This window comes from Triturus cristatus, chromosome 2_2, assembly GCF_964204655.1.
Source record: "Triturus cristatus chromosome 2_2, aTriCri1.1, whole genome shotgun sequence".
NCBI classification, from domain to species: domain Eukaryota; kingdom Metazoa; phylum Chordata; class Amphibia; order Caudata; family Salamandridae; genus Triturus; species Triturus cristatus.
Window position 1 is genome coordinate 701681526 of NC_140582.1, and position 18529 is coordinate 701700054.

Sequence of the window (18529 nt, forward strand, 5' to 3'; positions counted from 1 at the left end):
GCATCTTCTGAGCTTTCATGGCCGCAGCCTTGCTTAGATCCTTATGTCTTCAGCACTTTTTGTGTGGAAGCTCACTCCAGCAGCTCTCGTCTTGAGCAGTTGAATCGTCCCCAGGCCGAGTGCAGACAGGACACTAGTATGGCAGGGGCATACTCCGTGATGATCTCGATGTCGTGGATGACTTCAGCAGTTGTGTCCTCCAAGCCGATGAGGACGTATACATCCAAGTGGATAAAGCGATTGTACTCATCAGCTGCAGAAGCACCAGTCTCTCAGTAGCCTGCTGATCTCTCTTGTTACGTGATTTCTGTAGAAGGCTAGATGTGTTTCACAGCCAGAACCATTCTGGAGACCCCTTTCGCATGCAGGTCATTCCTGGCTTCACTCCTTATCAGTCTTTCGCTCTCTCTGACTGTTCCCACATTGGCAAATCACTAGCTTTCTCCTCCTGGACAGTCTCCCTCTCTGAGCATGCATGCAGGCACGCTACTCAGTCACAAATACACTCATTGCAAAGATATCTCCTAGATGCAATGTCCCCTGATCACTGTACCTTGTAGCTGTATATCTCATAAGCATGGACAGATCACCTGGGAGTCCTGTTTACGATCTGTTTCCAGGCAGCATTTTGTCCCAATCGAACCAATCTCCTACAGAATCAGAAATCTGAAATATTTCTCTATAGAAATGTTTAAAGAACCATAGAAGCACTAAAGATCCACCTCGCTGTCAGAGGATGTTGATACCATCTTTGCAAATTCAATTCAAATTGAATCAACTCTTTGATAAAGTTGCCAAATTCAAGTAAAAAGAAAATTCCAAATAAATCTGTAGGAAGAATAAATCCCTGGTACACACCCTAACTACATGAGCTGATACGGGATGCAAGAAAATATGATCGCCATTGAGGTAATGACTGTTCTACTGACTTAAGTCAACAGTATGTCAGTGCACTGGCACTTTATAAGCAAGATCTCAGATTGGCCAAACATATTATATATGGAGAACCAGACAAGCTTCCAATGCATCTGGGGAACTTTAAAGATTATTAATGAACTTATTACACTTCAGCTGCAGCAGGAACACCATTGAAAACCATTGAAGAATTAAAGTAAGGCTGTGCGCCCGTTTGCGTCCTGGACTGATAACAAGACCGTGCCTTAACATCGACAGCAGAGATACGTGATTGACCATTCGTGAAATCGGTTGATCAACAGGCCGTGAACAGACAGATGGCCTTACTTTAATTCTTCAATGCTTTTCAATGACTGAACTGACCAAGTTTGAATATTGTATTCATATGAAAACTCACATTTTTAATATGTAAATCTTTTCTGTCTTGAAAAAAACCCAGGCCTACGCGCCAAGAAGGGGGCAACACACTTGTTGGCTGGTTCATTTACTTTAAAGGATTATCAAAAATGTGCTCAAAATTACTTTCTCAATAAACATCAATCTCATCACTAATATACCAGTGACTGGGGATCCTTAAAATTTTTTCTAAATATTGCCTTAATCGCTCTACCTAAACTGATTACACCTTTTATTTTATTTTTGTTTAGAATTTGTTTATTGAAACAAGAAGAGGTTAACATGCAAATAGAGAGAATGTGACCCCATCAGCAAAGCATTAAAGAAAACCCTCATCGCTCAATGTGAGTGCCAAGACACTACAAATAAAGGAAAAGCAGTAGAACAAGCCAAGGGAGACAATACCTTTTCTCTCTCACCCTTATCACGGAGGAAGGGAGGTAATCCTAAGCAATGAACCAGGTAGCTTGCAACTGACCCTCCTTGAGGATACCGACTATTCCCCTCCACCCCCCCCCCCTCCCTCATATCAGGCGGAACCAATTGGAGGCAGCTGACTTCATTAAAGACTGACAGAGACTTGTCCATGTCGACATTACTAAATAGTGCATATAAACCAACATAATACATAACATGCTTCCCTGGGTCATACGTTAAACCACTCGACACTCCAACTTGAGCGACTGCTGGAGCCCATCTCCCAATCTGAACAAGAGAAGAGAAAGAAGAAAAAGAGAAGGAAAGAACGAAAAAGGAAGGAAAGAAGGGGAAGAGGAGGGGAGAAAATGAGATCAAGACCCATACCCTTGTGAGAGAACATGAGGACAAATCCTTATAGCGTCCTATATCTGGAATGGGTCCGGGGACCTAGGATAGAGGGGTAGGGGAGTCCTTTCCTACAGGAACAGTGATTCAGGGGTGTCCTGTCGAAGGCCGCACACATAAGGACGCGAAGCGTCTTCAGACAGTTGCAAAGCTCGAAGTCTAGGAGGGACTAACCTGGAGTACTCCATCCTAGAGAAGTGGTGTATGAGTGGTTGCCAAACGTGAATAAACTTAGCATCTGTGTGTTTAAGATGTGCAGTGAGCAATTCAAGGGCTAGAACCTGCCATAGGCAGAGGAACCATGTGGCCACTGTAGGAGGGTGGGGTTTCTTCCAGAATAAGGCTATGGACTGCCTGGCTGCTCCCAGCATCTGTAGTTTTAAACGCCAGTCTGAGTACTTCATGGCCGTTAAGGTCGGGGGTCTAATGGCTAGCAGTGTAATCATCGGGGAAGCAGGAATAGGGAACCCTACCACATCTTTTATATGGCTGAGGATATCTTTCCAAAACCTTTCCAATCTTGGGCGGGACCACCAGATGTGGAGAAAGTCCCCTCTGTCAGCTTGACATCTCCAGCAAGACGGAGGGAAATTTTGTAGCATCTGATGCAGGAGAACTGGGGTAAAGTACCAATGCGACTTAAGCTTGTAAGCTGATTCGCGTTGCACTGTGCTATGATAACATTTTGGTTTTTCCTGTCATAACCGGGCCCAACTCTCTGGGTCTATGTCCTCTCCCAAGTCCAAGTGCCATTGCTTTTAATAGGTATGAGGTAAGGATTGTTGTGAGCGTTGCAAGAGAGATCAGTCCCCGTGACCCATCAAACTGGCACACTAGAGTTTCAAAGGTGGTGAGCTTTCTAGTAGCTCCCTGAGTATATGCTGGCCCTAGAAGCCAGTGGCGTAGCTGATAATACTGCATCCGAGCACCCTCTGTAAGATGGAAGGATCGTTTGTATTGATCGAAAGAAAGAATTTTGTCCTCATGAAACATGACTTGAATGACTCAGCAGTCACCATCAGAAAATGCGCTAAATGCCCGCGGTTGCAATGCGGGGGAAACACGGGATTATGCGCAATGGGGGTATTAGGAGAAGGGAAAGTAGTCAGGCCCTGAGAGACCGCCAATTTATCCCATATCTCTAGCACTGTTTTAGTAGGGGTAGCAATATATGCACTATGAGGCAGAGCTCCCCGAGAAAGCCAAGCTAAGTCCCACTTGGGGCCTGCAAGAGACTGCACGATCCACATGAAACCAATGTTTCTCGCTCTTGCGAACCGCCCATTCTGAGATATACCGAAGATGACAGGCCCAATAGTATTCCAAAAGATTGGGGCACGCAAGACCTCCTCGATCCCGAGGCAACATCAAAATCTTATTATCGAATCGCGGGCACGACCGCCCCCATATGAAGGAGGTAGAATCTCGCTGGAGCGAGAGGATGTCAGCCTGGGGTATTGGGGTGGGAAGAGATTGAAATAAGTATAAAATCTTAGGAAGAATCGACATTTGTATAGCGTTAATACATCCCAGCCATGCGATAGAAAGACCCCTCCAACTAGATAGTTGTTCTCGTATCGCCCCCCCCCTACATCTAGGCCAGTTGGCTGATGTTCAAGAGGAGAGATAGGGGGTCAAATATAACCCCAGATATCTAATTCCTTTGTCCGACCACTGAAGGGGGAGTAAACTTTGAAGTGCTTGAATCTTTGAGGTCGAAAGGGTAAGATTGAGAGCATGAGATTTAGCAAGATTTATCCAGAATCCCGAGGCCATTTCGAAAGACCGCAGAAGCGGGCCTAAAGCCAGAGGGGAGGAAGACGGAGAAGAGAGAAAAAGCAAGAGATCATCTGCAAAGAGAGAAACCTTATGATCATATCCCCCAAAAGGGATACCCCGAATCTCAGGGCTTCGTCGAATAGCAATGGCAAAGGGCTCCGCCACAAGGGCAAACAGCAGAGGGGACAATGGACATCCCTGCCTAGTACCACGGTGAATCACGGTGGGAGCTGTGAGCCATCCATTAAACCGAATGTGGGTAGTGTGGTGTGCATAAGATGCCATCAACCTAGAGATCCACCCTCTGCAATACCTCCCAGAGAAAGCACCAGTCCACACAATCGAAGGCTTTCTCAGCATCCAGGGACACTTGACAAGCCGGTATGCCACTGATCTCTACCTTCTCCACTATATGGGCTATTCGGCGTTTATTGTTCGCTCCCTGATGCTGATGGATGAGCCCGACCTGATCCGGATCGGTCAGACCCGGAAGGTGGAGTACAAGCCAGTTCGCCAAGATCTTGGTGTAGATCCTTGGCGTCAGTATTTAAGAACGCAATAGGGCGATATGAGTGGGGAAGAGCTTGGTCCTTCCCGGTTTTAGGGACAAGAACGATCTCTGCTTCCACCATAGTCGGAGTAAGACCCAAGACCTCCGTGAAGCTGTTAAAAAGATGTAGTAAATGTTCCTGCAGTTGTGGATAGAAGACCTGATAAAAGGACACCGGTAAGCCAGTGCCAAGCTGAAAGGAACACATTAGAATACAGTTAAAACACCTAACATACACTAGGGTACACTATGGTATGGCGGGGTACCGCTTTAATTTGCATGACCTACCCCATAAGCCCCTGGTATATAATAGGGCAGGGGATTGAAACTACCTAGAAGTCCCCAGTGCTCTGGGACATGGCAGTCTAGAGGCCAGCAGCTTTTTCTGCACTTGCATGTGTGCACTGCTAAAGCCTGAGGTCAGTTTAAAAACAGCCCTGAGTGCCAGGACTGCTTTTAAAAAGTAAATTGTGCCCAAACTCGACTTTGGTGGTATGGGCAGTTAAAAATGGACAACCTACAATGTTGTGGCATATTAGGGACACCCAGGGTATCCCAGGGGTGGGGGGTCAGATATGTATAAGGTACACCCTTATAAAATGAGTTTTTATATGCCTGGGTAAAGTGAAATTTCACATTTCACTCCCCACATTGTGGTAAAGTGCTGCTCAAATTAAACTAGTTGCACAGGGGGTGGGGGTCCTGTAGAAATTAGGGAAATACTTATAAAATATGTTTTTATAAGTCCTGGTGTTAGAAAACTGGCCCAAGTCATTTTCCCCATTGCAAATCCCAGGCCCAATAGGTTAACATTGCAGGAAGTTATTCAATAATAACTCCTGATAGGAAAGAGATAGAGCTACCGTTCAAAGACTTTTCAGAATAGTATTGCTAAGTCCAACAATATCATATTGTTGAATTTCTCCTAAAGTGTACATACAAGAAGTTATAAGACTTTCTTGTTTGTAAGTCCAAATTCAGCCTTCCAGTGGTCTGCCCTGATTGGCCAGAGTTAAGTGGATTAGCCAGGCTGCTTTGAATAGGTGATAAAGATCCCCTGGGGTTACCAGCTCTGCTGAGAGGGCAATGTGCTGTTCCATACGAATGCCAGGCCAGGGGGTGGAGTTGTAAATCATGCTCTTCAAAGGTAAGAGGGGAGGCCTGGGTGTCAGTTACACTTTTACACTTTTGACCCAGAGTCAGGGCTAGGCTTAAGGAATGTATGTGCACATGGTAGTGGGAGAGTCTAGGGAAATAAGCCATCCCGGGGGTTGTGTTTATCCAGGTCTTGACCCTCTGCTGGAAAATCAGCCATTATGGATTTGGAAGATCTGATGCACTCTGGGACAAAATAATGCCACACTCTGCAGGATGTGTTCATCGCCTTGAGGAGTTACCCTGCTCCCATTGGTCAGGAGTGACCTGCTGCTTGACCCAGAGAATTTTGAATAAGTATCTGAGCGGGGCAGAGCCCTCCATATCTTCTGCTTGATACTTACTGAGAAGTGTTGCTGTGCAAAGATTTCTATGGCCTGACCTCTGAAAACTCCACCATCTGAAACTACAGCCCTTTGGATTATTTTGCTGAAAAAGAACTTAAGAGTGGACTCCCTGAAAGCTACAGGTTAAAAGAGCTCAACTGGAACATCACCAACTAAATCTACACCTTGGACACCCATCAGTGTATTTGTAAATGTTTTGTACCAGTGGATTGTGGGAACTGACGTCCTCAACTTTAAAGGACCATCTTGGAGCTTCCAGTCCCTTGGAGTAAGTTTGAGACACTTTGGGACCCCTTGAGGAACTTCAGGAAGAAGTTCAAGAAGTTTGGGGAACTTTGGAGCAACTTTGAAAAAAAGCTCCATAGAGGGACCGACTCAACCGGGCCAGCCAGGCCGCCTGCCTTCAACCGCAAGCCGGCCAAGCCATCCAGGTTTGTCCCGCTAAAAACTCCATTGCATCAACTTCCAGAGATTTACCAGGACTAGAGAAAATCTGAAGCCGGGGAACCCTCACCGGATCCGGCTACATGAGGAGCATCGAGAGACACGGCGAGAAAAAGATCATGAAAAGTTTCTAATTCCGCTCTTAGAAAAGGTGACCGGGAGCAACCGCGAGAGCCAAGCCGCCTGCCTTCCATCGCGTGTCAGCCTGGATTCCTGGGTTGACCCGCTGAAGCAAACTTGAAATATTTTCTAAGTCCGCTCCAGGGAAGTTGACCGGGACCTCATCACAAGTCAAGCCAGCGAACCTTCACCGGATCCGGACTGGTTGGGAGCTTCGAGGGGCCTTGTGAGAAAAAGCTCCAGAAAAGTTTCTAAGTGTGAAGGTAAAAACTGAGACCGGGACCTGCCGGGAGCTGTAGCTGCTCAGGGCTCCATCCCGCCCGGCCGGACACTTTGACTTTGCCCCAGTCTATCGCGAGCACAATATGGTGCTATAATCTTCTAAGTGCTATATATTATTAACACTTTGAAAATTCATATCTCCGGTTCCCTACATTGGATTTTTGTCATTTTGGTGTCATTTTAAACAAACAAATATTTCCTATTTTTATAAATTGGTGTTGGATTTTTATTATGTGTTGTGTCTTAATTATTTACTGAAATAATGTTTTTAAATGCTTTATATACCTGTTTTTGAAGTTAAGCCTGTCTGCTCGCAGCCACGTTACCAAGGGTTGAGCGTAGGAATAATTTTCTAAGACCTATGTTGAGTCCTATCATGTGTTAGTGGCCTTATTGCCAGTGGCAGACCTATATTTGCCCCTGCCAATAACCCACTTTCCAACACCCCAGGTCTGTGATAGCATGTTTCAAGGCAGCCAACACTGCCCCAGCCTGATAGGGAATCGGGCCGTGCGATCCAATCCCAGACTCCATACCAAGTTAAATCCCCCCCAAGAACGATCGATGCGGTGACTGAGTGAAGAAGGTCATGGAGGTGGGAGCATAGGTAAGCATCTTGGTTCTGGTTAGGAGCATATATATTTACAAGGGTCAGGGGTTCCCTCCCCCAAGGCACTTGGAATTTTAATAATCTCCCAGTCCCATCTTTCGTTGCCCTAGTATTTAGGACCCCCCCCCCTTTTATTTTTTAATTTGTCAGCCCAGGAAGAGGTCTCACATCTTGGACCGGTAAATTAACAGTAAAAAAATGTCTGCTGCAGCATCATGCCACATACAAGCACATATATGGTGACTGACGCATTTAGCCTCAACAACAAGCCTTTTTAAAACAAAAATTGCCAATGCTGTGCGCCCCCAAAAAAAGAAAAAAAATACCATACCATATGTAACCTGGTGATCATCACGTTGATGTCAGCTTTTTGGCTTTTCTATCATGCTTTCCCCAAGAAAAAGGTGAGATTCCTTTGCTCTCCCATCTGGACAATCTTCATGCTTTTTGTTCTCATTCTGTGTTACGTTATGTTGCCCTCATGGAACTAAAATTTTAAAACATGGTGCGTGTCTTCCTTTATGTCTCAGACTTTAAAAAAATTAAACTCATGTACTTCCTATTGCCTTCCCATCACGATTTTTATTTTTTGTGTACCCTTGGATGCATGATTTTTAATTTCCCTTGATTGTTGTTCTCTCTTCATCAGTAAAGGGCATTGGCTGTTGTGTATATAGTATGTAAAAGTAGTCATCGCCTAATCTTGTAAGAGTTGCCTTTTTATGCAGTCATTGACATTGTTGCTTTGGGTTTTTAGAAACAACACAGATAGAAGATCCGCGGAAACAATGGAGGAAAGAACAAGAACTCATGCTGAAAGACTATCTGATGGTGGCTCAAGATGCACTCAGCACCCAGAAGGAGCTGTACCAGGTGAAAGAACAGAGACTGGCTCTGGCCTTGGACGAGTATGTGCACCTCAACGACGCCTACAAAGAGAAATCAAGCTCTCGAACTAGTTGTAAGTATGTAGGACCCAAAGAAAAGGTTTTCAGTGTATGAACGGTCCATTGAGTAGGACATAGAGGAAACCAAGGTTAAGGAAAGCGGAATTATGCTGCTTGTTCCCCAAAGAGAACACAGTCGTTTGGGTTTATTGTGATAATTGTTGTAATGCAAACACATCTTGTCCATCTTCCTCCAGCCTCCTGGGTGTCCTTTCCACAAGGTGCCAGAGTGTTTCTGTCATTGCGCAACATATTATAAAAAGAGGCCTTATGTGATCAAGCAACCATGCCACGGCCCTGCCTCTTAAGTAATTAATTGCCCAAGGTGGAACAGTTTTTGCCCTCTTGGAAAGGGGGCAGGATGTTCATTTGCCGAGTGAGTGTTGCACCTCACATACATTTTTACGTTTTGTTCAAAACCTGTGACATTGATTCTCCAAAATGCTATAGTAGAAGTGGTATCCACACCTTTGTCCCCCTCCCCTCCATAATGTCAAAAGATGGATCCTTTGTGCCACTCTTAGCATACTATTCAAAGCAGAAAGGTCTCCTGAAGTCCTGTGTCTTTCTGTCCATGCCGCTGCCTCAGTAAACATGGAGAGCTGAGGCAGCATGGGCTGTACCAGGGATGCCAAAGGACAGGCCATGAGTAGCAGCTGATACCTCTGGCACCACTAATGGAGATCCATTTTAAAACGACTATGTTTTTTGCAAAAACAGTTTCCCAGTTGTCTGCAGCTTCAAAAGATACCAGGCATGTCCCTACAGTTCTCAGAGGTTTACCTGTATACCCAGTGTCTGCTTTAGCTGGCCCCGAGCACCACTAGGTTGGATTTGAGTTCCCATTTTGTAATTTACGCGTTCTTGGGTTGCTGAGGTAAATTGTACTCAGTGACTGGCTAGCTGTCGACCATGGCTTCAATGGAGTGAAAAACATTGCTGCATGGAAACTAAAAGAAAATCCTCAGTTTTTTACATCCTCCTGGACATATTGTTTTGTTCCTTCTAGACTTTGAGCACGTAGTGAGTGACTGAATTTCATGGTGGTGGGTTTGGTAAGGTCCTCCTGAGGTGGTCTCCAGATGTTAAAGAATACTGACAACATAACCTAGTCAAAGGAATCCAAATGCTCAAATTCTATGAGAGTCTGCTATAAGGTGCCTAAGTGGCCTTATACAAAAGCTTCCGAGATCCTTTTCAGGTCTAGCGCTGGCGTACCCTTCCACGATTCCCATGTTGCATCACAGCAAGGTGTCCTCTAATGTCATTTCTGGTTGTTAATCATCCAATGAGTAAACAAAGGACTGTTAATCCTCTTGGCTCAGACACTAATATAAATAGATTTGATTTAGTGGGATTCGTCCTCCAGCACCTGGCAGAGTCAGTCTGGTCTTGAGAGGCATTCATACAACTATGTATCACTGTTGAAGGAAAGACTTCCAAAATTGCAGTCTGGTGATCACAGAGAAGTGCAGGAGACAAGGAGTATTTCCTTTGTTGTTTTGGTTTTGGAACATTGGAGGTTCTGATGTTCAAGCCATGACACACAACACAAATGTTGTGTTTCTCTTTGATGTGCTATCTGGCTGAACCACCTACCTTTCCTGAAGAAAACGCCTATGGCACTTGAGCCTAGCATTATAACTTCGAGGTTATGTACTTTATATCTCCATTAATACCAAACCCGTCTTGGTCCATTTATGCTGCCCATTTAGTAAAGTCTGTATCCTTTTTACATGTCTCCAAAAATGAGAACTTTTCAATTTTAATAGATGGCATGCATTTTGGTTATGCATGCTTTATAAAAGTCTAACTTTCTCTTTATAGCTAAAACTTAATGTCTTCTTTAGATACGAAGCACAACATGGGCAATCTTCTTTTGAGAATGCATTTGGCTGTGTTTGACATTCCTGTAGGGTTTTTAGCTCTTGTAAATATTCCAAGGAGCCTGGACACTGTGGCACTGGAAGCAGAGTGACTATAAGGGCGACACAAATACTTTTCTATAATTATTATCACTCAGAAATGGCAAAAAATGTTCAATTTTTTTATTGACAAGATTGAAGAATCCAATGGAAACTTTACAATCGGCGGAGTCTAAAGAGACTCCAAAGCATCAGTCTCAACAGTGGTAATTACAGACCTTGGCCCAGTGAGTTTCAGTGCACTGCCTTGTCTGTGGATCCCAATATAGATCCAGATTCTGCGTTTACTAATGGGCAGTGGTGAGTGCCAGTCAGGCATAATGATGGCTCAATCTTTAGCAGTCATATATACTTAGCTACCAGCTAACTCTATTCTGTACGCAACCTCTTTGAGACCATACAGAAATAGATGTTTTGTTTCTAGTTTGGAGGGTTAGTTAGCTGCCCCAGCAGTTAAGGAATCTTGGGCATTATTTGTTTGCCTTTGCGAGAGTTTCCTGAGAAGGTGGCAAGGGTGACAGATGATTTTGAATGGCATCTTTTGATTTCATATTTAACTCCTATCGAGGCTCCTTATCTAATTTTTTTTTCAGATGTAAGTCCAGGACTATCATAGCAGCTGTGCCATCCCAATAATTTTTGCTGTTTGGCATTTTCTGTATCTTTTCTTCTTGAAAGCGTTTGTGGGACCCCAAATCTTTAAGTACCTTTCAAACTTCACATTTGATGCCCTTCAATTATAAATTTTGTTGCACCTTGAGATCAGAAGCTCTCCATTAATCTCCTGTACTTTAGTCCATCTACACAAGCCCTGGCTAGTGATAACATATTATAGGTTTTGGGGTGCAGTAGCGGCCCCCAAAGGATACGCTCACTGGCACCGAAAGCCAGCCAGAGGTCCCATTTTGCTTATTTTATCTTGTTTGAGATGTTTGCTAATATTAGGTGTTTCATTTTTGCAATATTGATTATTAACTCTGTAATGTTGGTGCACGGTAAATGCTTTGCAGTTACTATTGGCACCTCTGTCTTTAGGGTTGCCATTAATCGAGTGAGAACTGTTATTTGCATATATGAATGTCAGTTGCAATATTGTTGATTCATGTTGCTTATTGAAGACAACAAAGACATGCCCCACCCCCTATATTGTCTTCCTTCCTTGTTCATTCTGTCTCAGTCTGGTGGGACTGTACACGTTTTCATATTAGGACAGGCTCCTGAGGCTGCATGTGGCCATATGCATGTAAGCAATGGCCACCCCAATGCAAAACCTTAATAACACAAATTACACTATCACCTTAAAACTTGAACTTGAATCTTGAACTTGAGTCTTGGCCACCCCAATGCATTAAGAAAAGGGACTATACTGAAAACTTCCCAGAAACATTTGTGAGGAGAGAAGCGCTAATCTAACTTGGTGGGGTTGTAACATTTTCATTAAGGTACAGACTCTGATCAGCAGTGGTGGCTGCTGTCCAATTATCAAGACTTGAGAATGTGAGCTTACTCCCTCCCCTCCCCCTCCCCCCCAATCTGCCAGGCTTGCATGTACTCTGCTTTTGGTGGTGCTCCAGAACATAAAGCGGAGTCCTACTCATTTCCTCCTGGCTTGAAGACCTACTGACTCTCTGCTGGCTTGCCCTACTGCTGACCTTGCTAACTTGGATGCCCCCAGCCAGCTCAAAGAGTTCAGAGACACTAATACAGCACTAGGGAGGCCCTTCCACTCCACCTGAGACTGGTGGAAGACTGCCTCCAAAAACTATCTTGTACAAGTACAGGTAAACTGAGTAGTGGGTCTGCTTGGCGAGCAAACAACCTTCTTGCACCAGTAGTTTCTTAGCTCTAGAGCTAGCTTAATTAAGAAAGATATGTGTTGTGAAGTGCAAGGTGTGTGTGTGTGTGTGTGTTACTTAGTTAGTTAGTTGAATAGTGAGTTATCCTCTTAGCTGCTCATTTTTCCAATCTCCAGACACTGCCAATTTGCTCTGGAATTGTCTTCTGTGTCTGCGATCTTTAGGTTCATGAATAATGAAGGGTTGCAAACTTGATACAACACATTTCAGCTTTGATAGAAGGATTGCATTGCCCTACATTCCAGTGCATTTATTGTAGTAGTCACGACCAGTACATCTTTGCAAACATTCCTCTTTCCGGTGTTCCAGTAAATGCATTGCTGTTGTGATTGTTTTAACATTTAAGGAGTTTTCTGAGGTTCAAAAATATTTAGCGATCACAAATAACATTATATCATTTATAGAGGCCCTTATTTGACCCCTGTGTTATGTTGTGTTACTATTTTATTGTCATATAGATCAAATCATTTGAGTTTCAAACATGTACATATCATCGCCTGCATCCATAGGACGACTTTGTGTGCTTCACAATTTGATTCCCACTCGTACTATAAACACATTTTTCAGATATAGTTAAAGTGCTGTGCTATCCCTTTTCTGGCTAGACATTCATATTTTGATTGCAATTGTGAGAATTTGGTTGCACTGTACTCTGGTTCACTCAACACCACTTCTGCACCTGCCAGTGATCAACTTCCCATCCACCAACCCTGGAGCCCAGGAGCCCTGGAAGGCTAACATTTCACATAGGATGGGTACCTAGAGTCCTACATGTGGGAAACCCCAGCACTCATTTTTGATAGTGCTCAGGTAACAATTCTGCCATTGTTCTCTGCCAATTAGGGTGGCACAGGGGAACTGTTGGTATTATATGTTTCTTTTAAGAATTAAATGTTTGGCTCATACGCTTTTTGAAAGTATGACCCTATATGAAAATGATGACTTGCAAAATAGTTTTTTTGTAGTGATGAGATCAGCTGGCAGGATAAGTGGATTTCATTATTTTTCTCCTGGCAAGTTACATTTCAGAGTGCTCAGTGGTCAAGGTGTCGTTTTCCCCTTGAGTTGCACTCATCATTTCATGATAAGATGTGTTGAGTGCTGACTGGGCCCTCTATAACCGGTATCTTTAGCTAGGTTTTTATTGATAGGCAGTGCTGTAACACTACAATCCAACTCCTAAACACCGCATCACAACCTTTCTAGCATTCTGTATCTTAGGGTGTTTCAGAGTTAGTATGGTCCTCCTCTTGAGGGCATTGATTATCACACAGAATTTGTGACCTTTTAGAATGAAAGTATTTCAGATGTAATATGTAAATAGCTTCTTTTTTCATTCACAATCAGCGTAAGATGATGTGTTGCTACGTCAATGACCACTCAAGATGATACTTTATATAGTACAGATGATTATTTTGAGGAAGTTGAGATTTAACCAGAAGACTTCATGCTATGTAGAATAGTGTAAACAGTGAAGTAAATATTAGAAAGCAATATGGTCTGTCAACAGTCTAGCTACAAAACTGGAATAGACGTGAAGTACTTTGATTATTTATTTTTTCATTTCTGTGTCTTGAATATTACATACTGATTTAAGTAGCTGATATGGAAACAGCCCCACATTATGAAAATAACTGTTTCACAACAACGGTTTGTCCAGGATCTTCAGAACCATGTTTTGCCATGGACTAGCCTGTCAGGATTGCACCATAGAGAGAGATTGAGATGTAGTTGCCAATAAGCCAGAGCCATTTTGTCAGACTCCAAAGGAGGAGGATGCAGGTTTTGAAGTTCTGTCTGTTCTTCACAGAAGTAGCCATAGATCCACAAGCATTAGATACATTATTTAGTCAAGGAATTTTAAAGATCCAGGCTTGCACTATTTACAATCCCCAGCTAAACTGTGGTCTCCATTTATGAACTTTTGTGCTGTCCTAAAATATTCGCTGGTACACTGTCAGGATGACTCACAAGGTTGGAGAACGGATATCTAAGCGGTATGAGTAAAAGAGTCTTTACGGATAATAACACAATTTGGTTTGGCAGTTTTACATCTCAACCAGTGAGAGCAGGAGAGCTGTGTAAAGGGATAGTATAATGACCGCAGTTTTGCTCATCAATTTATCCTGTAAATATTCTGTTACAGAGTGCAATTTACTTAGCTCACCGTCACAAGTGAATTAAACCATGTTCATTTTATAAAATGAGGAAGAATTAAAGCTCTATCTTGTTCTTACAGTATATGACTTCCAAATGTTTGCATTGAATTGATCTTAATATCTGAATATACTTGTTTTTAAAAGTGTATTTTTTCAGATGGCATTTAAGTTGATAAAATAGGATTACCAGGTTTTATTTATTTAAATTGTTTATACCACTATTACTATGTGGGTAGTGATAATACTCTGTACAGCAACATAGGGATCTAGACCTGATCTAGAGTGCGGTGGTAATGGCAAATCTTTAGCTTTTTGGAGTAACGTTATAAATCCAGAGGAGAATCCACTAGAGACATTTCCTTTGGTATTGGATTAACATGTTAGAATAAATTCCAACGTTGAAATATTCCAGCTTTAGTACCTTCTAAAGGAATTCGAGAATTCTTCATTACCCCATAACTTAAAATTATCCCTATAGTTACCCTTTATTTATATCATGTAGGAAGGGATAATTGGCTGTATGGAAGTCATTTGGGGCTGTGTTTTGGTGTTATTGTGGAGAGCTGTTGAGTTTTCTGCTGTGGATAACTTGGCTGGTGGCTGTTTACTGGTTGGTGACCCAGTGATTGAGGCAGTTGGTATCTCATGACTAATGGCTGCGGTGTACGAATCCCACCTTATTTTAGGGGGAAGCATTAAATCTCAAGTAATGCATTTGTACTAACATTTCTCATGTTTTTGTTTCAAGTATTTTCAGGGTCTTCATCCAGCACAAAGTACGATCCGGACATTCTGAAGGCAGAGATCTCAACAACAAGAGTTCGGGTAAGGATGCTCATTCCATCATGGCGGGTGTAAGGTGTTTGTGCAGAGAGTATTAGAAGCACCCACCATGAAATAGTAAAGAGTAATTTAAAACATGAGAGGTCAAACCGTTCAAGCTGTGTACTCCATATTCTTAAAGGGTTATGAATAGCTAGTGTGATGGTCAGCTAATAGGCCCGGAAGAATGAAGAGATGGGAGAGGTAGTTATGGTATGCAGTGGTAAGGAGACTAGTCACTTGTGAGAGTGATGTTGATGGTGGTGAGACCAGGTTGTTGTGGACTGAATGGGCTCTAAGAGGAAAGGGACATGTGGGTTCTTTGAATACCAGGCATGATTACAAGCTGCATAGCACCGGGGTGATGGGAACTGTGTACCCTGTAAACACTGGTGCCGTATGAAAACAACTTGCCTTTACTGTGCAGTTCCAAATTAATCCCCCAAAATTGGAGGAGAAATATGTGTTTTTACCAGGTGTTATTTTGCACAGTATTCCCTTTTCAATGGGGATTAATGCTTACATTTACTACCTGCTTTAGGATTGTAGTAAATGTGGACAGGAGGGTTGCTTTGGGGTGTTTATGTGGAGGGTGTAAGAGAGAAGGACGTTGCTTGGCAGAAGGAGCATTATCAGCTCTCCCTGTATCTTGGAAGATGGTGAGGTGGAAGCCAGGCAATGGGCCGGGGTGCACTGCAGCCCAGGTCAAAGGTGATTTTACCAGGTGCTAAAAATCGGGTCCATTGTTACCTGACCCAGTAAATCTGGGTCAAGGCACAACAGCCCACTCATAATTGTATGGAAGCAATTCAACCCCCAAATTCTGTGCCTCCCAGCTTGTAGCTGGGGTTCTAGATGTTCTAGTCTTTTAGAAAAGTCTTGGAGCTTGCAGGCATGACTATAGTTGGAAGAGGGAAGGACTCATTCTTAGCAATTGCTTTACTGCTGCAGTTTTTAAACATTGTGAGTAGGTGCCAGAGAGCAGTGTGAGACTGTACAGTTTGGAGAAGCAAGAAAGGGATGAGACCTGGTGAGGTAGAGACAAGTGTTGGATATGGCCAAGGTGCTCTTAGCAAGGTGTGCTATAGGTTGTTATATGAGATGTGATGGTTGGCATCAGGACAGCCTTCTGACCTTCCCCAAGTGCTGTCACAAAGGTGTCATGGACCCTTATTCAAGTAAGTAAAATGCCCAACGCCTCCTGGTTGGTTGGAAGAGAGTGATCAGAGCTTGATGGTATGTGGGACAAATAGTCTTAAAGGCACAGGCGAGGTTGCCAACTAGTCTGTGGGAATAAGCTTGTTAGATGTTTGAGGTCAGATGAGTGAGTTAAAAAAGAGGGTGCTGAGTATTCCTGTGGATTTTGAAGAAGAGACATTAGTCAAATTAGCTGGTTATGACATTGGCTTAGAATTATAATAGGAAAAATACGCACCACTTTCCCACCATGGCTTGAGGTAATGTCTTTCTAGGCGACTGCCACCTAGTAAGAAGCAGCTATCTAAGGGGAAGGCTTTGGGGGGATAATTTGGTGATAGTAGTTTAACCATTCCGACAACAATAAGGGATTCCTAAAGGTTTCCTCATAAATGAACGAGCAAATAGATTATATCAACATTTATCGCTCAGAGTGTAAGAATATACAAAATAATGTATTACTTATAACAAAATAGAGATTCAGAAATACATAATCAACTTTTATTAACACTGTGTTTTTTAGGACTTATAAGCTTGCATGAATCTCCAGGGGCGATGGGGTTGCCCTAAGAATGATGTAGGGTATTCCACCATGGCAGAGTCGCGCACCATAGGGGTACTGGAAGTGTAATCCCAAAGTAGGGATGTGTGAAATGTCTCCCATCAAAGACTCTACTCGGACTTTTGTAATTTACATGGTGGTTTAATGCAGAAGTAATTTTGCTATCAATGGTGCAGACTGGCAGACCTAAATTGGGCAGTTTGTCACATTTTTGGCAGTTAGCAATGTTTTTCCTTTAGGCGAGTCATCTCTGGCTCTGCCATTGGCAATGCCGAGTTTCCTTGCACTCTTAAAAGGATGTGGGAATACTGAGGAATGTGGACAGGATTTCTGAAGTTATGGCAGACATACCTCTTTCTCTTTTCTGAATAAGGGGCAAAGTCATTTGGATAGGTTGGAGTCAGTTGGTGTGTGGGGCCATGATCAGTGAAACTCTATTCGGAGGGATGTTGGTGTGGTAACAAAGCGCAGCTATGATGTCTTAGTAGAACGCCAGTTTTGCAGAGTGAATGGCATTTGTGAGGCAGTTGAAAGTCTTGTGCCCAGGTGTTCTGAGTTGATAGACTTTGTTAACTATGTGGGGGTGAGTGTCAGGAACGACACAAGAATTTTGAGCATTCTAGACAAAATGGAATTTTGTGAGCCTAAGCACTCTGTAGAGCCTGGAAAAAAGACATGTTGGTTGCACCTAAAGGCCGCAGCTTTCCTGTGCTCTGTGGAAATGCCATCCATGGTTAGTGCACTTCTGGGAGTCAATGAGGGCTGTGATCCTGGGAAAAAATGTGAGGACTAGGGGAGAAAGGTGCAGTAAAATTAGTGCAAAATGAAAACTCAATGAAGTGCCTAATTGAAGATATCCTAGAAGGTAGAGTATAGTAGAGTGGTAAAATCATGATGAATTTGTTAGCAGTAACAGAAGATCAAGTCAGGTTGAAATATATGTTTGGAAATCGGGGTCCCATTTCCAAATATCTCTCATATGACATAACTGTCCTGTGATAAAAGAAAGTTGGATGGTTGAAGAGAAGTGAGTTAGAGGTGAGATTTAGGTCAAAGAACTGGCTGTAAGCGGGAGTGGCTAGTATATGTGATGCAGAGTGGCTAGTATAAGTGAAGGAGAGTTATTGAGCACGGATGTTTTCCCCATATGTAGGTGAAGGCTGGGACAGCAAGTATAGGATCGTGTCAGTTTCTTCAATGAAGGATTCATTGGTTAATGTATGATAGTAAATCTGAACAAATTGTAGTTTGAATGGTGACTCTACTGTTTTCTAGGAAAGAGTGTGCAATGCCTAAGAGTGGTGCCTATATGAAGCTGGGAGAGCTGTGTAGGATCCTGATTCCGCACTCAGTGAGCTGTTTGCAGTGTATGTCTACAGGCAGTATGGGCAAGATAAGTAAAAAGTATGTGGTATTGACTTCCAGACAAATGTAGGTTTCAATAATGCCAGTTAAGTGCAGGGAGGGGAGGATCAAAACAGTCTTAACATAATTTGACAGTTGAGTAGGCACTCCTGAGGCAGAGAGAGACAGTTTATTTGGGTAGTGGTTATTAATTGATATTTAGGATCTGTTGTGTGTTGATTATTATTAGTTAGAAGAGGTTTCCGGGGTTGCTGAAGTGGCTGTGGTAGGATA

General features: G+C 43.1%; 1 protein-coding gene across 1 annotated transcript in view; it reads left to right on the forward strand.

Annotated features, from left to right (window-relative positions):
- WWC2 (WW and C2 domain containing 2) overlaps nt 1-18529 on the forward strand; it is an 851690-nt gene that overhangs the window by 358703 nt on the left and 474458 nt on the right. Inside the window, exons 3-4 of the mRNA XM_085641882.1 lie at nt 8181-8384; nt 15059-15135. Coding sequence (XP_085498008.1) covers nt 8181-8384; nt 15059-15135 — 281 coding nt within the window. The remainder of the gene's footprint in view (nt 1-8180; nt 8385-15058; nt 15136-18529) is intronic.